At 45.2% G+C, this 23,751-nt stretch overlaps 1 protein-coding gene across 2 annotated transcripts in view; it reads left to right on the top strand.

The window, feature by feature from the left end:
* The window catches only part of DEPDC5 (DEP domain containing 5, GATOR1 subcomplex subunit), a 90,909-nt gene that overhangs the window by 18,564 nt on the left and 48,594 nt on the right, over positions 1 to 23,751 (top strand). For both annotated transcript variants that reach the window (XM_082640394.1, XM_082640395.1), the window contains exons 11-24: positions 1,895 to 1,964; positions 2,381 to 2,453; positions 6,583 to 6,686; positions 7,343 to 7,417; positions 8,910 to 9,044; positions 9,824 to 9,885; positions 10,027 to 10,100; positions 10,877 to 10,946; positions 11,137 to 11,173; positions 12,044 to 12,164; positions 14,663 to 14,883; positions 18,495 to 18,698; positions 20,587 to 20,722; positions 21,725 to 21,822. In XM_082640394.1, the coding sequence (XP_082496520.1) occupies positions 1,895 to 1,964; positions 2,381 to 2,453; positions 6,583 to 6,686; positions 7,343 to 7,417; positions 8,910 to 9,044; positions 9,824 to 9,885; positions 10,027 to 10,100; positions 10,877 to 10,946; positions 11,137 to 11,173; positions 12,044 to 12,164; positions 14,663 to 14,883; positions 18,495 to 18,698; positions 20,587 to 20,722; positions 21,725 to 21,822 (1,480 nt within the window). The remainder of the gene's footprint in view (positions 1 to 1,894; positions 1,965 to 2,380; positions 2,454 to 6,582; positions 6,687 to 7,342; positions 7,418 to 8,909; positions 9,045 to 9,823; positions 9,886 to 10,026; positions 10,101 to 10,876; positions 10,947 to 11,136; positions 11,174 to 12,043; positions 12,165 to 14,662; positions 14,884 to 18,494; positions 18,699 to 20,586; positions 20,723 to 21,724; positions 21,823 to 23,751) is intronic.

A 23,751-nucleotide genomic window follows, 5' to 3' on the forward strand; every position in this document is an offset into this window, starting at 1 on the left:
TCACTTTCTAATTTCAAAGCTTATTACAAAGCCAAAGTAGTCAAAACAGTGTGGTACTGGCATAAAGGTAGCTATGTAAATCAATGGAATAGAATTGAGAATACAAAAATCAACCCATACATCTATGGTCAGTTGATTTTAGATGAGATTGTGCAGTCCACTCAATGAGGGAAACAATAGCTTCTTCCACAAATGGATTCAAGACAATTGACTATCCATATGCCAAAGAATGAATTTTGAGTCTTACCTCACACGATATACAAAAATTAACTCAAAAGTGAATCAGAGGGCCTCCCTGGTGGCGCAGTGGTTGAGAGTCCGCCTGCCGATGCAGGGGATACGGGTTCGTGCCCCGGTCTGGGAGGATCCCATATGCCGCGGAGCGGCTGGGCCCGTGAGCCATGGCCGCTGAGCCTGTGCGTCCGGAGCCTGTGCTCCGCAACGGGAGAGGCCACAACAGTGAGAGGCCCGCGTACAGCAAAAAAAAAAAAAAAAAAAAAGTGAATCAGAGACCTAAATATAAGAGCACACACCAGGTATTGTGGTAAGTGTTTTACCCGCCTTATCTCACTTCATCCTCTTGTCACTCTTACACAGGTAGGGAAAGTACAGCTGAAAGAGGTTAGGTAACTTGCCTGTGATCCATAGCCCAAAAAAGCAGAGCGAGGATTCTAATCCAGTTCCATCCATTCATCCATTGCTCACCTGAGGTCGTAACCCCTGGGCCATCCTGTCTGTTTCTGTAATCCTGATTCACGTCACCACTGTTGTATGTTACCTCCTCCATCGCACATGAGTTGAGAGGCTCTCATGCCCACACCAGCCCACTGTCAGGCATTTTTCCTGTGTAAAACTTGCACCAAAATCAGATCAGTTTGGAGCTGCGTTTGGAGCACTAGGCGTCCAATAAATTAGTTGGTGGCTAGTGAAGGTCTGCTCTTGGTACTGTGGCTTGTATTTAGGAATTTCTGTCTACTTGAGAGATATCGGTGGAAGAATATAAGGTGACATGTGATGTTCATTATGTTGTCTTATACGGTGAATGCTGAATTGTGTGGTTAGTAAGTTGAGTTCGAGATGGGGTTGGTCAGTGTGGGCTGTTGTCTTCAAAGACCCAGGAGGAACTGAAACTGAGCTTTCTGGCTCACTGGTGCAAGCCAAATTTCATGCCGTCTGTAAACATCCTACTTCTAGAATATTGAACTCCAGACTGCATGGAAATGTGTATTCTCACTCGTCCCCATCGCAGTCCAAAGGTAATTACCTTGGTTTCAACCCGTGCATCTTGAGCAGCACCCAGTCCTCGTCCTGTGGCCCTGGCAGTAGGTGGAAGTGTCTGGTGCTTACATCCACCACCATGGGTTCCATTCTTCCCTAAACCACAGTCCTGAAGAAGTTAAAAAACACCATGAAGCAGGTACAAATACCATGATCCTCTGACAATGGGCTGATCTATTTTATGCCAAATCAAGAGCTGGGAGACATCACCCCCAACTTATTGGTGATTTGCAGGGGGTTTTTTTGTTTGTTTTTGTTTTTAACGGCCGTGCTGTGTGGCATTCAGGATCTTAGTTCCCTGACCAGGGATGGAACCCATGCCCCCAGCAGTGGAAGCATGGAGTCTTAACCACTGGACCGCCAGGGAAGTCCCGTGATTTGCAGTTTTCAAAACACCTTCCACATTCCTAGGACTTTACATAACTTGCCCAAGGTCATGTAGTGGTAGTTTCAGAGCCAGGAGTCAGTCCCAGCCTTCTGACTCTGACAGAGCTGTGTGTACTGCATTATGCAGCCTACAATTACATGATGCTACCCAATGCCTGAGCCCCTGAGCCTCCCAGAATTGAAGTAAATGGAATAAACTTGAGTCCTCTTTTTCTCTACTCATCCCTAGGAGAAGAACTGTAGTCATGAAGTGACAGTGGTCCTATTTTCTAGGACTTTCTATGATGCAAAATCTCTTGGTGCGTAAGTCTTTCTCCTACAGTTATTTTTTTGTTAAGCTTTCCACACGCCCATCCCGATTCATTCCTTATCATTTTCTTTCCTTTGGCACTGTTCTATCTGTCCCATCTTTTCTGTTAGAGGGTAGGGTAGAGTGGAAAATGACACAGTCCATTAGCAGATTCGAGGAGTCTGTGGGCTGTGATTCATCTTAAAACCAACTTAACAGATACGTGTGTGTGTGTGTGTGTGTGTGTGTGTGTGTGTGTGTGTGTGTGTGTGTGTGTGTGTGTGTGTGTGTGTGTGTGTGTGTGTGTGTGTGTGTGTGTGTGTGTGTGTGTGTGTGTGATGCAACTCTTCAACCCATAAGGGGGAAGCGGAGAAACTGAATTTCTCTTTTTAATCTGATCTGTATATGTTGTCTTCTCTATTTCAGATGAATTTCCTGAAATAAACCGAGCCTCAATTAGGCAGGATCACAAGGGGCTATTCTATGAAGATTTCTATAAGTATGTTTGGGTTGCTTTTGCCTTTTGTTTTCCCTTGGTTGTTTCTTCCCTAACTTAAAAAAAATAATAATAACTTTCTTACTTTGGAATAATTTTAGGTTTACAGAGAAGTAGCAAAGATAGTACAGAGAGTTCCCATATACCCTTCACCCAGTTTCCTCTGTGAACATTTCCTAACCAAGGTACATCTATCAAAACTAGGAGATGAGGACTGGTACATTGCTATGAACTAAATATCAGACTTTTCTCAGATTCATCAGTTTTTCTGCTTAGGCACCTTTTTTGTTCCAGGATCGAATGCAGGATACCACATTGCAATTAGACTTTCCAAACTTTTTATTGTGAAAAGTTTCAACCTCGCAGAAAAGAATAATGAATTAATATAATGAACCCATATACCCAATTCCTGGATTAAACAGTTATTATCATGCCATATTTGTTTCATTTTTTTTTTAATTTATTTTTGGCTGCATTGGGTCTTTGTTGCTGTGCGCGGGCTTTCTCTAGTTGCAGAGAGCGGGGGCTACTCTTCATTGCGGTGCGCGGGCTTCTCATTGCGGTGGCTTCTCTTGTTGCGGAGCATGGGCTCTAGAGTGCAGGCTCAGTAGTCGTGGCACACGGGCTTAGATGCTCTGCAGCATGTGGGATCTTCCCGGACCAGGGCTCGAACCCGTGTCACCTGCATTGGCAGGCGGATTCTTAACCACTGCGCCACCAGGGAAGCCCCACTTCATTTGTTTTTTGGCTAAATTTTACTTAAGAGCAAATTATAGATATTAAAACATTTTGTTCCTAAAGAATAAGGGCAACCATGGACTTTCAGTGATTATGGTGTGTCACTAGAGGTTTATTAATTGCAACAAATGTACCACTCTGGTGAGGAATGTTGGTAATTGGGTGAGGGGGGCATGAAACGTGTTAAGGGAGGGAGTATATGGGAAATCTCTGTACCTTCCTCTCAATTTTGTTGTGAAATTAAAACTGCTCTAAAAAAGTCTGAATTTAAAAAACAGGAAACACTCAGGGATGCATAACTGTGTATCTATCTCTCACAGTGGCATATAATTTTAAAAATTAGAAAAAAATTAAATATCAAACAATAAAGAATTAAATTATGGTAGAATTTCAGACTGACAAAATATCATACAGCCATCCCATTAAAAATGATGTAATCCTCTTTGATAATTGTTGGATATGAGTAGTAGGTACATGGAGGCTCACAGTGCTGTTTTCTCTACCAAAGTATATTTGATTTTATTAAAAACAAAAACAAATTTAAAAAAAGGAACGTCCAATTTTAAAACAGGCTAAACTGAAAAGGGTCTGGAGAAACACATATCATAGTGTTAAAAGTACTTCCCTTTGGATTGCAAAGTCAGACCAGGGGTAAGACCAAAAACAAACAAGATGAAAAAATGGGCTTCTTGGTGGTGTATATTCACTGCATTTGGACAACTGAATAATGACACGTCTCCATCATTATGGTATCGTACAGAGTATTTCCATTGCCCTAAAAATCCTCTGTGCTCCACTTACTCATTCCTTCCTCCACCCCCAACCCCTGGAACTATTGATCTTTTTAGAGTCTCCATAATTTTGCCTTTTCCAGAGTGTCATATGGTTGGAATCATATAATATGTAATTTTTTCCTGTTGGCTTCTTTCACTTAGTAGTATGCATTTAAGGTTCTTTCATGTCTTTTCATGGCTCGATAGCTCATTTCTCTTTAGCGTTCAATAATGGACCCTTGTCTGGCTGTACCATCCACCTCTTGAAGGAGTCTTGGTTGCTTCCAAATTTTGGCAGTTATAAATAAAGCTTCTGTAAACATCCATGTGCACGTTTTTGTGTAGACATAAGTTTTCAACTCATTTGCATAAATAACAAGGAGCACAATTGCTGGATTTTATGGTAAGAATTCTGTAAGAAACCACCAAACTGTCTTCCAAAGTGGCTGCACCAGTTTGCATTCCCACCAGCAATGGATGAAAGTTCCTGTTGCTCCACATCCTCGCCAGCATTTGGTGTTGTCAGTGTTCTGGATTTTGGCCTTTCTAATAGGTATATAGTGTTGTCTCATTGTTGTTTTAATTTGTATTTCCCTGATGGCGTATGAGGTGGAGCATCATTTCATCTGCTTATTTGCCATCCGTCTATCTTCTTTGGTGAGGTGTCTGTTCAGGTCTGTTGCCCACTTTTTTTTTTTTTTTTTTTTTTTGCGGTACGTGGGCCTCTCACTGTTATGGCCTCCCCTGTTGTGGAGCACAGGCTCTGGACACACAGGCTCAGCGGCCATGGCTCATGGGCCCAGCCGTTCCGGGGCATGAACCCGTGTCCCCTGCATCAGCAGGCAGACTCTCAACCACTGCGCCACAGGGAAGCCCTGTTGCCCACTTTTTAATTGTATTGTTTGTTTTCTTATTGTAAAGTTTTAAGGGTCCATTGTATATTTTGGATGATAGTCATTTATTCAGATGTGTCTTTTGCAAGTCTTTTCTCCCAGTCTGCTGCTTGTCTTCTCATTCTCTTGACACTGTCTTTTGCAGAGCAGAAGTTTCTTAATTTTAATGAAGTCCAGCTTATCAATTTTTTTTTTTTTTTTTTTTTTTTTTTTTTTTTTTTTTTTGCTGTACGCGGGCCTCTCACTGCTGTGACCTCTCCCGTTGCGGAGCACAGGCTCCGGACACACAGGCTCCGCGGCCATGGCTCGCGGGCCCAGCCGCTCCGCGGCATGTGGGATCTTCCGGGATCGGGGCACGAACCCGTGTCCCCTGCATCGGCAGGCGGACTCTCAACCACTGCGCCACCAGGGAAGCCAGCTTATCAATTTTTCTTTCATGGATTATGCCTTTGGTATTGAATCTAAAAAGTCATCACAATACCCAGGGTCATCTAGGTTTTCTCCTGTGTTATATTCTAGAGTCTTATAGTTTTATGTTTTGTATTTAGGTCTGTGATCCATTTTGAGTTAATTTTTACGCAGGCTGTAATGTCTGTGTCTAGATTTTTTTTTTTGTAGAGAGCACATTAAATATCAGCTCAGTAGAGTTATTTATAAAGCACCTTTGTAGTGTTTGTGGTCCACTGTACTGGTGCTTCTAAAACCTCTGTGTACAAATGAATCACTGGGAATTTGTTAACATGTAGGTTCTGATTCAGTAAGTTCTGGGATGGATCCTGAGAGTTTGATGATCCCAATGCTGTTGATTGGTAGACTGCAAGTAGATTTTTTTTCTTTCTTCCCCTTTCTTTTTTTCTTTCTTCCTTCCTGCCTTCCTTGTTCCTTCCTTCCTTTATTTTTTATTTTTTCATGTGGACGGCCAGTTGTTCCAGCACCAGTTGAAAAGACTATCTTTGCTCCATTGTATTGCCTTTCTCATTTGGCAAAGATCAGTTGACTATATTTGTGTGGGTCTATTTCTGTCTCCATTCTGTTCCATTGATCTATTTGTTCATTCACAATATCACATTGTCTTAATTACTGTAACTTTATAGTAAGTCTTGAAGTTGGATAGTGTCTGTCCTCCAACTTTGTTCTTCTTCAATACTGTGTTGGCTATTCTGGATCCTGTGTGTTTCTTTAGGATAAATTCCTAACGTTACATGGAAATGTATCTTTCTCTTCTTAAATTTAAATTTTACTTATTTTTTGGAATACATTCACATGGTTCAAAATTTTAGAGGTTCAGAGGTATACAGTAAGCAGATTCCCACCCATCCCTTTCCACTGATCTAGTTCCCTGACCTAGATATGTTTATTGGCTGTCTGTGTAAAAACATATACATGGATGTTTTCTTTTAAGGCTTTTCGTATATGCTACCTAATTGTAATTCAGTCTGTAAGAATGTTCATCTCCCTGCACAGCACTGGCATTTATATAATCTCTAGGCAATTTTGAAATGTTTTTATATTTTTTGTTTTCAATTTTTAATTTTCACTCTCTCGATGTGATTACACTTCTTTGTTAACGTTTGTTAAATGCATTCGACTTTACTACATATTGCTATATGATAAATGACCCCAGCTCCAGGCGTCCCCTCTTCTCCTTTCCTTGAAGCCCAGTAAGGGACCCTATGTCCTGTGTGTCATCACTGCTCGATACCTATCTTGTGATTGTTCTCCTTTCAGGGTGGTGGTGCAGAATGAGAGGAGAGAAGAGTGGACCTCCCTCCTCGTGACCATTAAAAAGCTCTTCATCCAGTATCCAGTGCTGGTGCGACTGGAACAGGCAGGTACTGCATTTATGTGCTGGAAGGTGCGGCAGGGGAGGAGGTGTTAGATGGAGGCTGGGGGACCAAGAGGTTCCTGCTTGCTTCCCTTCCAGTGTTGAGTATGGCTTCTGCTTCTGGCCGGGTTTCTATGTCAGGTTGGGTCCCACTGATCATTGCATGTGCAGTAAGTTCAGTCACGTCCCTTTTGCAGGGGGAGGGGCCTGTGGAGCAAGGCACCTTCCACTTGTTTCTTTTTTTTTTTTTTAATAAATTTATTTATTTTATTGTTGGCTGCATTGGGTCTTCGTTGCAGTGCTTGGGCTTTCTCTAGTTGCAGCGAGCAGGGGCTACTCTTCGTTGTGGTGCGCAGGCTTCTCATGGCAGAAGCTTCTCTTGTTGTGGAGCACGGGCTCTAGGTGCATGAGCTTCAGTAGTTGTGGCACATGGGCTCAGTAGTTGTGACTCGTGGGCTCTAGAGTGCAGGCTCAGTAGTGTGGCGCACGGGCTTAGTTGATCCGCAGCATGTGGGATCTTCCTGGTCCAGGGATCAAACCTGTGTCCCCTGCACTGGCAGGCAGATTCTTAACCACTGCGCCACCAGAGAAATCCCCCCACTTGCTTCTTACGAGTCCATCTTTCATGAGATGTTGTTCCTTCTCTTGTGTCTTTTGCTTCAGAGGGCTTTCCTCAAGGAGACAATTCTACCTCAGCACAAGGAAACTACCTAGAGGCCATCAATCTGTCATTCAATGGTGAGTAAGGGCGCCAGCCACAGTGAGCGGATGTCTTGCTGACCACATGGCTGTGACCTTCTTTTTACTAATGTGCAGAGACCCAGACCTAGCTGGTGATGCCCCCACCCACCTACCCCCCAGATTAACTGAAAGCAGTAACTTCTGTTTGGATGGTTTTAATGGCCACCATGTAGCTCTTGGGTTTTCTGTTGGGAATCAACTTGCTCTTCTCATCTGCTTCTCATGGTGATCCAAGAGTAAAGAGCTGGAGAAAGTCCTCCTTGGGCCCTTTGTTTTCCTAAAAACTGCGTTCTTATTATTTTCCACTCCATCCTTCAGTTGCTTCCAGGTAATTTTTTTAATCTACATTTTTTTTTTAAATTACAGAAGGAGCCCATTGTTCCTAGAATTCAAATAATAGAGAAGTATATCAAGTACAATGAAAATCTCCCCCTTCCCTCCACTGTCAGACCCTTCCAAGAGGGACCATTGTTAATAGTGTGATGTGATTTCTTCCGAACGTTTCTCCCTGCATTTATGTGTTAGCTGAGATACTTTGTTTGCAGATAACAGAAACCTACTGAATTCAAACAAAAAAGGAAATTTACTCTAAGGATACAGGGACTCTTGGGGGCAGCCAGAAAAGGCTTGAACACCTTGTTGAGGAAGGTGGGGACGAGGGTGGCTCTGGGAACCGCAGCATCAGGAATTCCTAGACCCGAGTTCAGCTCGCAGTGACCCTGTCTCTGCTCTCTGGTTAGAATTCCACATTCCCAGCTCTGGTTAGGTGTCTGTCCATCACTGGCAACTGACGGAAGAGATGGTGTGTGGTCACTTCACTGTGTGTATCGCCTGCCCCTGTGTCTGTACCCAGGTGCTAGGGATTCTAGAGCACAGGGTCTTTTATTAGTAAACCTTTTTGTCACATTTGAATGGCACTAAATTTCCATAGTAAAAATCGCACAGCTCAGGAGTAAGAATTAGGGAATTCCCTGGCGGTCCAGTGGTTAGGACTCTGTGCTTTCATTGCTGAGGGCACAAGTTCAATCCCTGGTCGGGGAACTGAGATTCTGCAAACTGCATGGCATGGCACAGCCAAAAAAAAAAAAGAAAGAAGAATTAACTTGCCAAATATACAAAGTCATCACAAGATTCTGGTCCACTCTCTCAAATATTGTCTTAAATCAATATTTGATTCTTCTAACTTTCAATACAGATCCATTTATGGATGGTTTAAATTAACGACATGAAATTTGGATATTTAAGGCTGCACAAGGCAAGTATTGAGCCTCGAAGAGGGATATTAACAAAGGCAACAGGGACATAGACCTGTATTCAAGCAGTTCTTACTGTAGAAGGGGAAGGACAGAAGTGAATTCAGGCCAGGAGGTGACAACCGCTCTAACAGAAACATGGATGAAATGGTCCGAGAGCATGGAGACGCTTGCCACTGGCTGGTTTCTGATAAGCTGTAGCATCTTCACAGGAGGACTTTTTGCTTTGTTTCAAGTGTTTGACAAGCACTACATCAACCGCAACTTTGACCGAACTGGGCAGATGTCTGTGGTGATCACGCCCGGGGTGGGTGTGTTCGAAGTGGACCGGCTACTCATGATCCTGACCAAGCAGCGGATGATAGATAACGGTAATGCTTCTGAGGCGCTGCTGTGTTTATAGCCTGATTTACCCTTACCCATTGGAATCTGGGGACATGAGTAATGTCAGGTGACAAAAAAGAGTTCCATGGTCAGTCGGCTTGGGACATGCTGGGTCATGCAGAGTTCGGCACAGTTCCTAATTGCCAGTTTGAATATGTTAGTGTATCTTGTTTATCTCTAGAGGACATAACTGGCACTCTGAGTTTCCCAAACATACTTGACGCTGGAGAACCCCTTTTGGGGTTTGTTTCCAGGATCCAGTGTCCATCAGCCCATCCTGGGAAGCACCATGGAATCATCCAGTCCTCCCTCTGTGATGTGCCGTGCGTCTCCGACTTGCACCCCCTCCCCCTATTTGATTTGTGTTCTAATAACAAGATGGAGGTGGGAACGTAAATCCCGATGGCCAGTAAAGAAACTCTGTTGAATGATGTGGATTATTTTGCTTTTTACTGAGATGACAAGGTTCCCTTTCCTTTCGGGCCTTGAAACTGTAGTCATGGAGGCCTGGCGGTCTGTTTGACAAATCACGATCTGCAAGGCAGTCAAAAGCTGTCAAGCACTGATTAGTGGCAGATGCGGTGGGACTTGGTAAAGAGGACACAGACAAAATGCACCTACTTCTTAACCGCGCGGGCAGAGCTGGTGAGGAGAATAAGTCAGCTGTGCCTTGTACCTTGACCCACTTAAATCACACGGCTAATAGATTGGGATACGTATCGCTACAGTGCCCCCCCACCAACTCTTTCTGTCTTTCCTTTTTTAGGAATCGGTGTGGACTTGGTGTGCATGGGGGAGCAGCCGCTGCATGCTGTCCCGTTGTTCAAGGTGATTGATTTTGCAGTGCTCACTAAAGGCCAGGTTCCAGCGCAGGGTCATCTTGAGAATAGTTAGAATCAGAGAAGCTGGAGCAGTTCCGGGTCCTACCTGCTTTCCAGCTGACCTGGGCCCTACTTTGTTCCCTTTCAGCTGCACAATCGGAGTGGCCCTCGCGACTCTCGCCTGGGCGACGACTACAATATCCCTCACTGGATAAACCACAGGTGGGTGAGATCTGGATTCGCCATAGAGGATCAGGGATTCCATTGGCTTCCTTGCCATTTTTTTCTTCAAACCTGTTAAATTCTTACTATAAAATCTTTTGTCAAGAGAATGTGGAAACCAAAGTTCTAACATTTGCTTAAAGCATCTCTATATGCAAAGCCATGTCTGTGACATAAGAACAGTCTATGGTGAAAAACATAAAAACAAGTTTGAAGGACTTATTTCCACAACTATTCCCAATTCCCCCTGTTCCCAACTCGCACAGACCGTAGTGGACCAACACGGGGCCTGGGCCTCTCCATTTGTAGAAAAATCCCCATGCCTCCTCTTCGCATGAGACCAGGCCTCAGTGTTCCTGCTAATTTCAGCTCAAGGAGGAGATTCTAATCCAGTTAGGAATCAGGACTAGCGCACATGAGACAATTTATAGGAAAAAAAGGAATAGAACAATATTTTAAAACATAATTAATGTTTTGTAGTAATTACAAAAGAAAGAATTGGGAAGATCAGTGAGGCCTGAGACAAAGGTGTTCCTGGGAGGGCTGATCCATGGCTGAGATTCCAGCTGTGTCTTGAGGTTTAAAATGAAAGGTGTTTAGGGACTTCCTTAGTGGTCCAGTGGTTAAGACTGCATGCTTCCACTGCAGGGGACATGGGTTCGATCCCTGGTCGGGATCCTGCATGCCATGTGGCATGACCAAAAAAAAAAAAATTAATGAAAAAAAAAAAGAAAGAAAGGGGTTTAGATGAATGACCCTGTCTATTTCTTTTGCAGTTTCTACACATCCAAAAGCCAGCTCTTTTGTAATAGTTTCACCCCACGAATAAAACTGGCCGGAAAGAAGGTAGGTTTCACCCACCAGCAGAGCCTTTAGGGCCTGTCACTGATGCTGTTATTTTAGGCCTAAGAAGCCCCCTATCCCCCAACGGTCATGAATAGCGTTTGAGAAATTTGTCTTAGAACCTTATAGTTTTCTGCATTAAATAAATAACAAGGCAAATCCCAGGAGTGATTAACTCTATTTAATTTTGCAGCCTGCCTCTGAGAAAGCAAAAAATGGTCGTGATACGTGTGAGTATTTTTTTCTCCTTTCATCACTTTTAGAAAGAGTCAGCTAACGCATGGCAACAAGATTTTGTGAGGTTGCGTAAAAAATTCACAGCCAAGTTTGGGAGACCAGAGTTCCCCTTGTGTGATCTTTGGAAGGTCCCTTAGTGATCCTGTATATTTTTGTCCTGTCAGCTGCAAAATGGGTGATAACAAAACCTTATTTTTCTTTTCCATAGGTCAATTGTAGGGATCGGGTGGCAAGTTTTAAAGGACTAAATATACACATTAAGATGATATATATATACTTTTTAAATTAATTTATTTATTTTTGGCTGCATTGAGTCTTTGTTGCTGTTCGCGGGCTTTCTCTAGTTGCAGTGAGCAGGGGCTACTCTGTTGCGGTGCGCGAGCTTCTCAACGCGGTGGCTTCTCTTGTTGCGGAGCACGGGCTCTAGGTGTGCAGGCTTCAGCGGTTGTGGCTCACAGGCTGTAGAGTGCAGGCTCAGTAGTTGTGGCGCACGGGCTTAGTTGCTCTGCGGCATGTGGGATCTTCCCGGACCAGGGCTCAAACCCGTGTCCCCTGCATTGGTAGGTGGATTCTTAACCACGGCACCACCAGGGAAGCCCAAGATGATATTTTTAAAGTGGGATCACAGAAGGAAATGCTGCCATCATCTTGCCTTTACTTAATGCTTGTAAATAGTAGTCTCTATATCACTTTGACATATAAATCATTTAATCTTAGTAACCTGACGAATGGGTTATTATCCCATTTTTTTCAGGGGGAGATGGTGATGATGACCTATATCTTGCAGATTTTCATGAAGACCATCCGAAGGCCTCTTGTTGAAATGTGTTTTGAGGACAGTTTGTATTATTTGTGTGTTTCAGCTCTGGGGACTCCCAAAGAATCTGAGAACACCCTTCCCATCCAAGTGGATTACGATGCTTATGACGCGCAAGTCTTCAGGCTGCCAGGCCCATCCCGGGCTCAGCGCCTCGCCACCTGCAGGTTTTCTGCCAGACGCACTTTGGGGTGGATGTAAAAGCTGATTAGGAAAACCTGAGGCCCAATAGGGACCTGCATGAGAGCAACCTTGAAAATATCTTAAATTAAAATTAGCCAAGTGGAAGCCATAGTATGTGGATCATTAGGGAGTCTGTTTTCTGGTTCTCTGGCCCAGCCATTTTGTTAGCTATGTTTGCTATGAAGTATTGTCCCCTCATAAGGACAGCATTCTGCTTTTTCTAGCCAAGAGAAGCAATTTGTGAATTCTGGAATTTTCATTTCATTGGGAGGCCACTAATAGATAGATAGATAGGCAGCCACTAATAGATAATAGATAGATAGGTAAATAGATTGATCAATCGATCGATCCCAGGGCCCACAGTTTCTTTTAGGTTTATTATTCCCAGAGGGCGAGAGACTTTTCTTTCTTTATTCCTGTTTTAAAAATTTGCTCCATGGTATTTTGGTCATGTAGTAGTTTTTCATTGTGATATAGTCAGATTTACCAACATACTCATTTCTGGGTCTTGTGTAAGAAAGCCATCCCCACTCCAAGGTTAGAAACGTGTCTTTTGTATTTTCTTCCAATACTTTTTTGGTCTTGGTTTTTATACTTAGTTCTTTGTATAGAATTTTTTTTTTTAATGAAATGTGAAACAGAGCTCTAGCTTATTTTTTTCCCTAGTTGACCAAGTACCACGAGTCCATTTTCCACATTTCTTAGACATGGCAAGTGTGCTTTGATTGGAAGAATCACTGATTGGAGGAATATTCCGTCTCTTCACATTGTGAAAAATGGGCTTAGAGTGGCCACGTGCTCTTCTTCTGTCCTTTCCCCTCATCCCATCCTGATGTCTGGTCCCGAGAATGCTTAGAGCTCAGAGTGAGTGCCGTTAACAACAGCTGCCCTGCACGTAGATGCTGCCTAGGGCCTTGGCGGTGCTTTTCTTCTGAGTGTCTAAGAACCATTTCATGGTCCAAGATCCTTGGTTTTCTTTCTTCTGATCAAAGACGGCAAGACCTGGTGTCTCAGAGACTCAGGCTGTGTTCCTTGAGGGCACAGACTGTGCCCTAATCTGTGCTCTATCCCCACGCTGGGCTGAGCTTATGCTGGTGCTCAAATATTTACTGTTGAAATAATGAAAAGTGTAGTCAGCCCTTGGGATCTATTTTCAGGGTCCATTTAAGCTCTCCCTTAAAATCCTTCCAGGTGGAAAGAGAACAGCTCTGATGCCAGAGGGGTGGCCCTATCGGCAGTTGTTGACTCTTCCATTCTGAATTTTTGTCCCCCCCATTGGGCTCCTCTCCTGCTGATCCTTCTTCCTGCTGTTTCCAGAGGTTTTCCCCTCAGGGAGTTTCATGTTTTAATAAGGGCATACTGTTTTTAAAATTTTTATTAAGGAAACATTCAAACAGACCAGTGAAATGAACAGTTATTAGTGTGTTGTCAATCTTGTTTTATCACTTCTCCCACATTTGAAATTTCGCTTGAGTATTCTAAAACAGATCTCAGTTATCCTTTTATTTATTTATTTAATTTTTTTTTTTTTTGCGGTACGTGGGCCTCTCACCGCTGTGGCCTCTCTTGTTGCGGAGCACAAGCTCCGGACGTGCAGGCTCAGCGGCCATGGCTCACGGGCCTAGCCGCTCCACGGCCATGTGGGATCTTCCCGGACCGGGGCACGAACCCGTGTCCCCTGCATCAGCAGGCGGACTCTCAACCACTGCGCCACCAGGGAAGACCCCTTTTCTTTTTTTTTTTAAACCTGTAAGTATTTCAGCATGTGTCTCTCTAACAAATAAGAAATAAAACAAAAAAAATGTGATCACAGTACCCTTGTCGCTGGTAACAAAACTCACGCTAATTCCTTAATATCCCTGATAGCCAGTCCCTCTGTAGATTTCCCAATTGTCTCAAAACTGTGATTTTTACAGTTACTTAGTTTGAGTTGGGATCTGAAGAAGATGCACATGTTGCATTTTCTCTTATGTCATTTTCTGTGACTGCAGAGTGTCTTGCTTTCTTCCTTTGTCTGTTTATTTCCATATGACATTTAACTTTTCCTGTTGTCTCTGAATCTGCTGTAAACTGGCAGTTCTCTCTAGAGGCTTGGTTAGATTTAGGTTCAATTTTTGATGCTGGAAGACTTCTCAGGCTGTGCTGTGTGCTTCCTCTTGGGTAACATCGGTTCACAACCCCATTCTCAGTGACATGAGCTTGATGGTGGGATGAGGTGGGGTCAGGCTGAGCGATCGCTTCTTTACAGCTCTGATCCTGGGACTCCGGCCATTGGATGACTGTCAGTCATCTCCCCCATTTCTTCCACGACGTCTCCAGCTGCTCAGGGCAGAGTCCCTCCTACAGTACCTCCTCGGAGATCCCACTGGGGGTTTTCGTTATTGGCCTCCCATGTAGCCCAGGCTGGGGATCCGTTTGGGAGTTGTAACTGGAGGTGGGACAGCATCCCCCGCTTGGTGTGACTTGGTCTCTCACCCACCAGGTCCGTGCGAGAGCGGGAGAGTCACAGTCGGAAGAGCGCCAGTTCCTGCGATGTCTCATCCAGCCCTTCCCTGCCTGGCCAGGCGTTGCCCACAGAGGAGGTGAGGAGCCAGGCTTCTGATGACAGTTCCCTGGGCAGGAGCGCCAACATCCTGATGATCCCTCACCCCCACCTGCACCAGTATGAAGTCAGCAGCTCCTTGGGCTACACCAGCACTCGAGGTCAGAGGGCAGGGCTGGGCAGGGCTGGGCAGGGTGGGGACAGCTGCCTTCCTGTAGTGGGGATGGGCGGGGCTATGGATAGGTGTGGGCTGTAATCCCACATGTTAATTATTTCCATGCAGGTGCAGTGAGTACGAATGGCCTTAACTGTTTGTGTGTGTTATACTATTTTCGTCTTTACCCTTTCTTCTCTCTTCCCTGTAACTGTCTACCTTTCCATATATTAAGGTAGAGCTTTTCTTAGACCTAAGGTTAAAGTGTTTACTTATTTCCTTAGCATTTCCATTCGAGCCACACTTAAAACAGCCTCTTTCCTCTATTCCACTTCAAGTGACCTGTTAACTTGGCATGGCCCAGGGAGCACAGGTGCTGCTTTTCCTGTATCTTATCTTACCCATCCAGTGGCATCTGCAACTCAAGTATACAGTCCCCTCCTGCCTGTTTGGAAAACTTTCTGTTGTGAAATAATTATGGATTTATAGGAAATGCCCCAAAAAAAAAATCCAGGGAGGTCTTGTGTAGCTTTCACTCATTTTCCCCAGTGATAACGTCTCGCATAACTAGTACAGTATTAAAACCAGGAACATGACCTTGGTACAATCCACAGAGCTTATTCGGAGCTCACTGGTCGTACATGCATTTGTGTGTGTGTGCGTGTATGTGTGTGTGTGTCTGTGCAGTTTTAGCACATGTGTAGACATATGTAACCACACCACAATTAAGATATTCCATCCTCGCGGCCTCTCTTCTGCTACTCCTCTAGAGCCACACCCTCCCTCTAATCATTCTCCTCCATAATTTTGATATTTCAAGAATGTTTTCTAAATGGAGGAGTAGCCCTCCTGACTTTTAATCACTGACTTAGGACTGTTGTGTGCACACAGCTGCCTCCTGTTACCCTGGAAGGATTCCCAAAGGGTGAGGGGTGTTTCCCAGCACTTTGAAGGGGAAGCTGGTGGCTCCTGGGGCCTGAGGACCGAGGAGCAGGGCGCTTTCATCTTTCATTCATTAGGCACCATAGACACTGAGCCAACAGCCAGAAATCTTTTGACTGCTGAAAAAAGTTTTTTTTTTTTTAAACTGGTTCAAAGTATAAAAAGGAAATTCTGAAAGAGAAAGGAGGAGATATTTAATTACACGACTATAGAATATAATCTATGTCACCTACATTAATTAGGGTTAGTATTCAAAAGAATTTTAATACATTTGAAGATTTCTAGGAATTCCCCGACGGTCCGGTGGTTAGGACTCTGCACTTTCACTGCTAAGGGCTCGGGTTCAAACCCTGGTTGGTGAACTAAGATCCCACAAGCTCTGCGGCCAAAAAAAAAAAAATTTCTGGGTTAACTTTTTCCCACCTTCTGGAAATTTCTGAGTTTGCATGACAGTTATATTCCCATTCTGTTAAGTGTATTCTTAGAAGGATCTGTAGTAAAAGTTAAGCTACACATTAATCCTTTAAAAACCTTTGTTATTCTAAAAGCCAGTTCTCCTCTGAGGAGATAAAGTTGCTCTTAATCCAAGTAGCTTTTTTTTTTTTTTTTTTTTTTTAATTTGTGGCTGCATTGGGTCTTCGTTGCTACACGTGGGCTTTCTCTAGTTGCAGTGAGCGGGGGCTACTCTTCGTTGTGGTGCGCGGGCTTCTCATTGCGTTGGCTTCTTTTGTTGTGGAGCACGGTCTCTAGGTGCGCGGGCTTCAGTAGTTGTGGTACGTGGGCTTCAGTAGTTATGGCTCGCAGGCTCAGTAGTTGTGGCGCACAGGCTTAGCTGCTCAGTGGCATGTGGGAATCTTCCCAGACCAGGGCTCGAACCTGTGTCCCCTGAATTGGCAGGCGGATTCTTAACCACTGCGCCACCAGGGAAGTCCCAATCCAAGTAGCTTTGAAAACAAGTTTTCTTTTTTTTTTTTTTTTTTTTTTTTTTTGCGGTACACGGGCCTCTCACTGCTGTGGCCTCTCCTGCTGCGGAGCACAGGCTCTGGATGTGCAGGCTCAGTGGCCATGGCTCACGGGCCCAGCCACTCCGCAGCATGTGGGATCTTCCCGGACCGGGGCACGAACCCGTGTCCCCTGCATCGGCAGGTGGACTCTCAACCACTGCGCCACCAGGGAGCCCCTGAAAACAAGTTTTCTTAAAAATGATCTGAATGGTAGAATTGATTTCAACATCCTTAATGATATGTGAGAGTTTATTGGAAAAGCCAAAAAGCAATTCACTGGAACGGTGAATGGCCTTTGTTTCCAGTTTCTCTGTTATATTTAAGGATTCTCACCCATCCACCTACCCAGTGTAGCATAGGAAACATTTCCCCTTTCCTCTACCCATATTTTTGACCCATTTTAGCCCTTAGTCCTATTTCTTATTTTTTTCAAAGAGTGTACTCAACTTTTTAAAGTTGAGTTCTCTCCTTTTATTTCCATGATAACTAACTAGACTGTATTCTTTCTTATTTGATAAATTGGACCATCAATTCATTAATTTACAGTGAAAAATACAGTTTTCATGGAGAACTGAATGTTCTCTTCTTGCATGCACAATGGCTTGAGGAACTAAATATTACTATGTACCATGTTCTTTGGTAGGAATTGGGTAGATAATGGTGGACAAGACATTCCTTGATGCCATGGAATTTGTATCTGCTGGACCCACTTTCTAACCTGGGTGTTTGCTTAGTAAACATAGGATGCTCACCAACGGAGTTGGTTGGAGGTTTCAGCTCTTTGATCCACTCAGGTTAGGGACCTGTCTGCCATTGAATGGGACAGGTTGAGTCTAAATATCATGCCATCTCCTTACCTGGTCAAGGCTGGATGCATCCATTTCTTCATTCTTTTCTCCCAAGAATTTAGATTTTTTTAACACAGTAACGTTTGATTGCTTACTCATGTTCCAGGCCACTGCATTAATGGGAGGGGGTCTGATCCACCCAGTCACTCAGGGCCCCATGGTCCTTCCATCCCAGATGCCATGGTCATCAACCCTGGTCTCCAAAGTTTCCACAGCAGGGCAGAGGAGAATGGAGATCACGCATAGAGAGGTTTGTGGTCCAGGCCTTCGGGTGGAGCATGTCACTTCTGCCTGTGTTCTCTTGGCTGAAACCCAGTTATTTGGCCCCAGCGCAAAGGGACTGGAAACTACAGTCTCCTTGTGTGTCTCAGAGGAAAATCAAACAGGTCTAGTGAACACATTGGCTATCTCTGCTAGGGTCTGCCCTTCTGGTCACCAAATATCTACATGTATTGTTCCTCCCACATGCAGAATGCACCTGCCCCATCCCCAAAGGGAGACAACTCAAGACCCACTATTGAGTCATTGCATCCAGCTCAACATCTAAGGTCTCCAGACAATGTGTGGTCCTCCCCATCAGGTTTGGGTGTGGCTTCACTGGGCCAGTAATTTAGGAACTAGAACCCCCTTCTCCCAGGTATTTAAAAAGTAAACCCAATATTTCATTCCTTTATAGTTTGGCGATTTCACTGATTTCCCTCGTTCCCTAACATGTACGCTCTCCAAGGTCCTTGTCAGCCTCCGCAGATCGTCCTTCTAGTTCTGCTTTCACCGTGACCCTGTGCTTTCTCTCTGTGCCTCCCCCACCCCACGGTAACCGGCAGATGTCCTGGAGAACATGATGGAGCCACCACAGCGGGACTCCAGTGCGCCGGGGAGGTTCCACGTGGGCAGCGCAGAGTCCATGCTGCACTTTCGACCTGGGGGATACATGCCCCAGCGGGCACTGATCAACCCCTTTGCACCCTCGCGGATGCCCATGAAGCTTACGTCCAACAGGAGGCGCTGGATGCACACTTTTCCTGTGGGTAAGTTGGGCGCTCGAGAAAGAGCCCCGACTGGGAACTCCTAGTCCTGGCGTCCCCTGAGTGGCCACTCCTAGTCCTGGCGTCCCCTGAGTGGCCTTGGTCAAGGGTGTCGTCTTCTCTGCACCTGCGGTGCCCCACCTGGAAGATGGGGTGGCCACGCCCACTTTGTCTGTCCCGGGGCTCTTGTGAGGATCCTTGAGGACTTTGTAGCTAGCCAGCTGTGTAGACCCAAGGGCTCCTTTTTCTGTTTGAAAAGGACTGTGCTTTGCCACCTGCTTTCTTTCCTGAGACGAATGTCCCTCTTCTTGTTCACTCCTTCCTTTCCTTACTCTCTGGATGTCAGTGTTACAGTCTTGGTTACACGGAGTTATGTTACTTTGTTTCCTCTCAGGGTCTCTGACAGCAGAAAAAAAAATTTTTTTTTTTTTTTGAGAAATGAGTAAACAATTTCTTTTTTTTTCTTTTTCTTTTTTTTAGTTTAAATAAATTGGGGAAAAAAAGCTTAAAATAAACGAGTTCTATTTTTTATAATGGGAAGCTGAAATAAAAACAAACTACAGCCATATTCCAAACCATGTTTAAATTTACAAACATAATGAAAGAAGCCTGCCATAAAAGTGTACTTTCTGTTTGATACCATTTAAATAAAGTTCAAAACCAATGAAAACTAAAAAAAAAAATTTTTTTTTTCAAATTCACTGTTTTTCCTAGCTCATCCTTTTTGATCTGTGTTCTGTCCTAAAGAAGATAAAAGTAAGGTTTTATAAAGTTGTGGCTAAAATTAAACTTCAGCTTGATGGGCTCTTACTGGGCTGGGAAGGAACAGGTACATTCACCTCCTGGGTGTTTTCATGAAGCCATCCTGCTGGATGCCTGCAAGTGTCCAGTTATTTTCTTTGGTACTTGCTTTCAGAGTTACAAGTTAAATAAGTGAGCAATGAATCTGGTTCTTTTGGCTGTAATTGGGGGTCATTCCCAACCCCCTTTTTGCCCCTCTTATCTCTATCCTAATCTGTCACCTTACCTGTTTCTTTCTGGTGTCCCTTTCTCCCCATCATCGACCCCACTGGCTCCCTTCGAGTTCTCTCATGAGAGCTATTGATGTTTCTTCCATGACCGTCAGCTCTTCCTGCTTCTGTGCTTCCCCCCACCCCCATCACACATGCTTTTCTAAAGCTAAATGTATTTACTAAATACTCTGCCCACCTGGCCCTCTAAGAGCCGAGGCCCTCCTCTGCCAGGCTCCCCAACCTCCTGCCTCCTCAACCCCATCCTCAGAGGTTTTTCTCTTTCCCAAGCGAGTTTGTGGCCTCCAGCTTGTGTTTTGCCTCTTCCACGTTTGGGGTTTGCCCAAATACCCTCTCCTTCAATCCCCGCTAACCTGGTTGGACACTCAGCTCTGAAACCTATCATTCTCCAGGAAGCATGTTTCCGTAGATGTGACTAATTCTCACTTATCTCTTACTCGATGTCCGTTTTGTCCTTGTGCGTCCTCTGCTCTTGAAGTAGGAGCTGTTATCGTCTCAGGTACTAACAGAGTCATTGGTGTTTCTCTCGTGTGTCCCTTCTCGTTTCGCCCATGTTGACCCTCCTGGGAGGGACCTTCGTCTCCCACACTGTTATCTTTCTTTACTGTGTCTCAGTTGACATGTGCGAGACAGAGGACCCCAAAATATTCTTAGACTGAGGCCTCACAGGAGGATGAGCCTTGCTTGGAAGAGGCGATGTCCCATCTGGGAGCCAGAGGGTCACAGACAGGACATGCCTCTGTGGTGTGGTCGCCTTTCAATCACCCGCATCCCAGCAGTGGGAAGGAAGGAAGGTTGAGGTGAAGTGCACCGCACTGGCTGTCGGGGGAATGATGCTCAGTGGATCTTTGTCGGGGCAGGACCATCTGGAGAGGCCATCCAGATCCATCACCAGACCCGACAGAACATGGCAGAGCTGCAGGGCAGTGGGCAGAGGGACCCGACCCACTCCTCTGCAGAGCTGCTGGAGTTGGCATACCATGAAGCCACTGGAAGGTGAGGCCGGGCACTGGGTACTGGGTGGGAGGTACTGCGAGAACGCGCTCGGGCACCCAGGGCAACAGCAGAATAGACTGCCCGCGAAACGTCACGTTCGTGAGACTCGGAGACACTGCACGCGTGAGGGCCTTTCCTTTGTCAGCATCGTCCCCGCCACCGGGCCAGTGCACAGCAAATAGCCTGAGATGCTTTTGCCAGAGATATTCCCCAGGCCCTGCTTTAGCTTCTGCTTTAATTCAAGACACGCTTTGTCAACCTCAAACATGAGTTTCTCCTAATCCTCAGTCATGGGAGAAAACGAGTTCCAAGGCAGGTGGTTCCCGCTGTGTGTTTTGGGCAGTCAGTCTATGACTTCTGTCATTTTGGTCATTGAGGAATTCCACTGTTGGGTTTAGAAGAAGTTGATGCTAAAAGCAATGGAAACCAAGGCCTGTGTTTATAGAAACAAGTCTTTTCAAACCAGGATCCTAAATGTGTTACAAGGCATCCGAAGAGAGTCAGCCTAGGAAGAAAGTCATTTAAGCCTTGACATGCTCGAGTCCATGCTACGCTACCTGCTGTTGCTGTGATCTGTTACCTTTGCAAAGAGCAATCTTTGGTCCCTTTTCAGTCATCCCAACATCCCATGGGATGGATGAGGGATACAGGCAGGGCATAACCTCTTTCCCAGTTTAACTTGGTACCTCTATTCAAACACCTCACATTGTCCTGTGGGTATCAGCAAGGGGAGGCTTAGGACGGAGGGGGCAGGCGTCTGACGTGGCAGTGGGGAAGCAGCTGGGGTGCCAGGGCAGGAGGCCAGAGCTGGCACACACTTCAAGCCCCGCAGCCTGGCGGCCATGGTATGGGTCTCAGTGTTTGCCAGCCTGTGTGGCCAAATGTTCAGGCCTGGTATTGATGAAACCCCCCTGGAGACAGGGTGAGCAGGATAAAAGGATATGATCTTAATGCAGGATATGATCTGCATTAAGCCAGGTGTCTGGGCTCTGTTCTCTGCAGGCACAGCACTTCCCACCAACCTGGCGATGGCACATCCTTCTTGAACTTTACTGGAACAGAAGAGCTTTCTGTCAGCCTGCTCAGCAGCAGTGGTGCAGGTAACCAACCCAAGAGGTAACACAGTGGGGATGCTCAGAGCAGGCCCACACCTAGAAGCGAGGTGGGAACCAGAAAAGCAGGGCCATGTCTATTTCCGGATCATTTCAGCCACAATTTCGGATGACCTATTTAGAAGCAGTGCTGTATAATGCATGGAATTATAAATGGGCTGCACTTTACGTTTTTAGCCGAGAACGTGTTGGTCAAGAACACATTTATCATTGGACTGTCAGTGAGTCATGATTGAGGGCTGCTTATGAGATCACTGTAGTGGGCAACACCAGGCCTGGGAGCTTTAAATTATGTGTGTGTGTGGGCAAACCCACCCCCATAAAAACAATCAGGAGAGACCCAGAGGGAGCAGTGTGGTTCCAGCTATGAGTTCAGAGAAGAGAAGGGTGACGTTGCTTACAGAAGTGGGCACGCATCTCGGACGCGAAGGGGTAGAATTTGGTCAGGAGGAGAGTGAGAAGGTGAGGGATTCTAAGTGGAGGGAGAGTAGGAACTTGTATTAATACAGGGTTTATGCTTTTTGGAAGCACTTGTATATCTGTTATCTTATGCGATCATCCCAGTAGGGAGTAAGTTGTTAAGTATATTTTACATATGCGGCAACATAACACCCAGAGATGTGGAGATGTTACACTTATCTCTCAAGCCAGTAGCCAGGTGTCCTGCTGTTTTTGATTTCAGCAGCAGTATTCAGAGAGCCTTTACAGGGGTAGGGGAACATGAATTTGGATGGGTGGGGGCCAGATTTTGGAAAGCCTCAAAGGACAGATAATTGTACAAAATGAATATGAAAAACATTAAAACTGAAAGAAAAAATGGTGCTGCTACTTTGTGTCTTAGTTTTCTATCAGTTAACTTGCATTTGTGGAACTTGGCTTAAGGAAGGCGTAATGAAAGTGAAGTTGTATTAAGTTGGTGAATGAAGTTTTCCTCCATTCATGTGTGGATTCAGCCAGCGACGTTTCTAGAGGCCTATAGCTAAGGCTCGGAAACTGGACTGGCAGTGAGAGAATTACTAAAGGATTATGCTTATTTCCTTCCTATTTCTAGTGCATCTTTTCTGTCATTCATTTTGAATGAGAAAACAAATTGAATAAAAATTTGGGGATGAGTAAGATACTTTTTATCCCTGTACCCAGGGGGCTAAAAATGTTACTTGTCTACCAGACTCTTTTAAAGTACCTTCAGAATATGCTAAAGGCAACATTTCTATTGTTTTGCTAAAAGAAGGAGCCATTTTATAGGAACCCAGAGTTTGACCTTCCTGGTTGTTTGGGGTCAAGTTGTACCAAGGAGGGCTGCTCTGGGGCTCATGAGACCACACTTTGATCGAGTTTCCTGGTGACCTGAAGCTGGGGAACCATGGGCTCTGGTGGTAACAGCACCAGGATTTGCCCACAGTGGTCGTGGAGTGCTTCCGGGCCTGGGGTGGGTAGCTCACGTAGACCAGATGATTCCTCAGAAGACGAGTCTTGGAGTTTTACAATCTGATCTGGGGAAAAGCGGGAAGTTGCAAAGAATCCTTATTCAGCGATTGGTGGAAGATCCTCAAATGACACCATCCTGGAGGCCTCTGAGCTAAGAGTTCCCTGGTGCATATGCATTGGGAAAGCGGTTGCTGCCCCCTGCACCTCGGGCTCACCTTCTCCCTGTTGGGCTCCTGAGTCATAGATCCATCTACCTGATGGGCCTCCCCACCTGGATGACCCCCGGCTACCTCATCCTTAATTACCAGCAGCTGAGCTCACGTCTTGCTGTCCCCCCGCCTGCCCACCTGCCCCTCCTTTTCTGACTCTGGGCCACATTCTCCATTCTCACCGCCGTTGCTTTGTTTCAGACCCGTGTCATTTCTGGCCAGGATTGTCACCGTAGCCTTCAAATCATCCTCCTGCTCTGTTTGTGTCCCCTCCGATCCA

This window comes from Mesoplodon mirus (assembly GCF_964341445.2).
Source record: "Mesoplodon mirus genome assembly, chromosome: 13".
Taxonomy (NCBI): Eukaryota; Metazoa; Chordata; class Mammalia; order Artiodactyla; family Ziphiidae; genus Mesoplodon; species Mesoplodon mirus.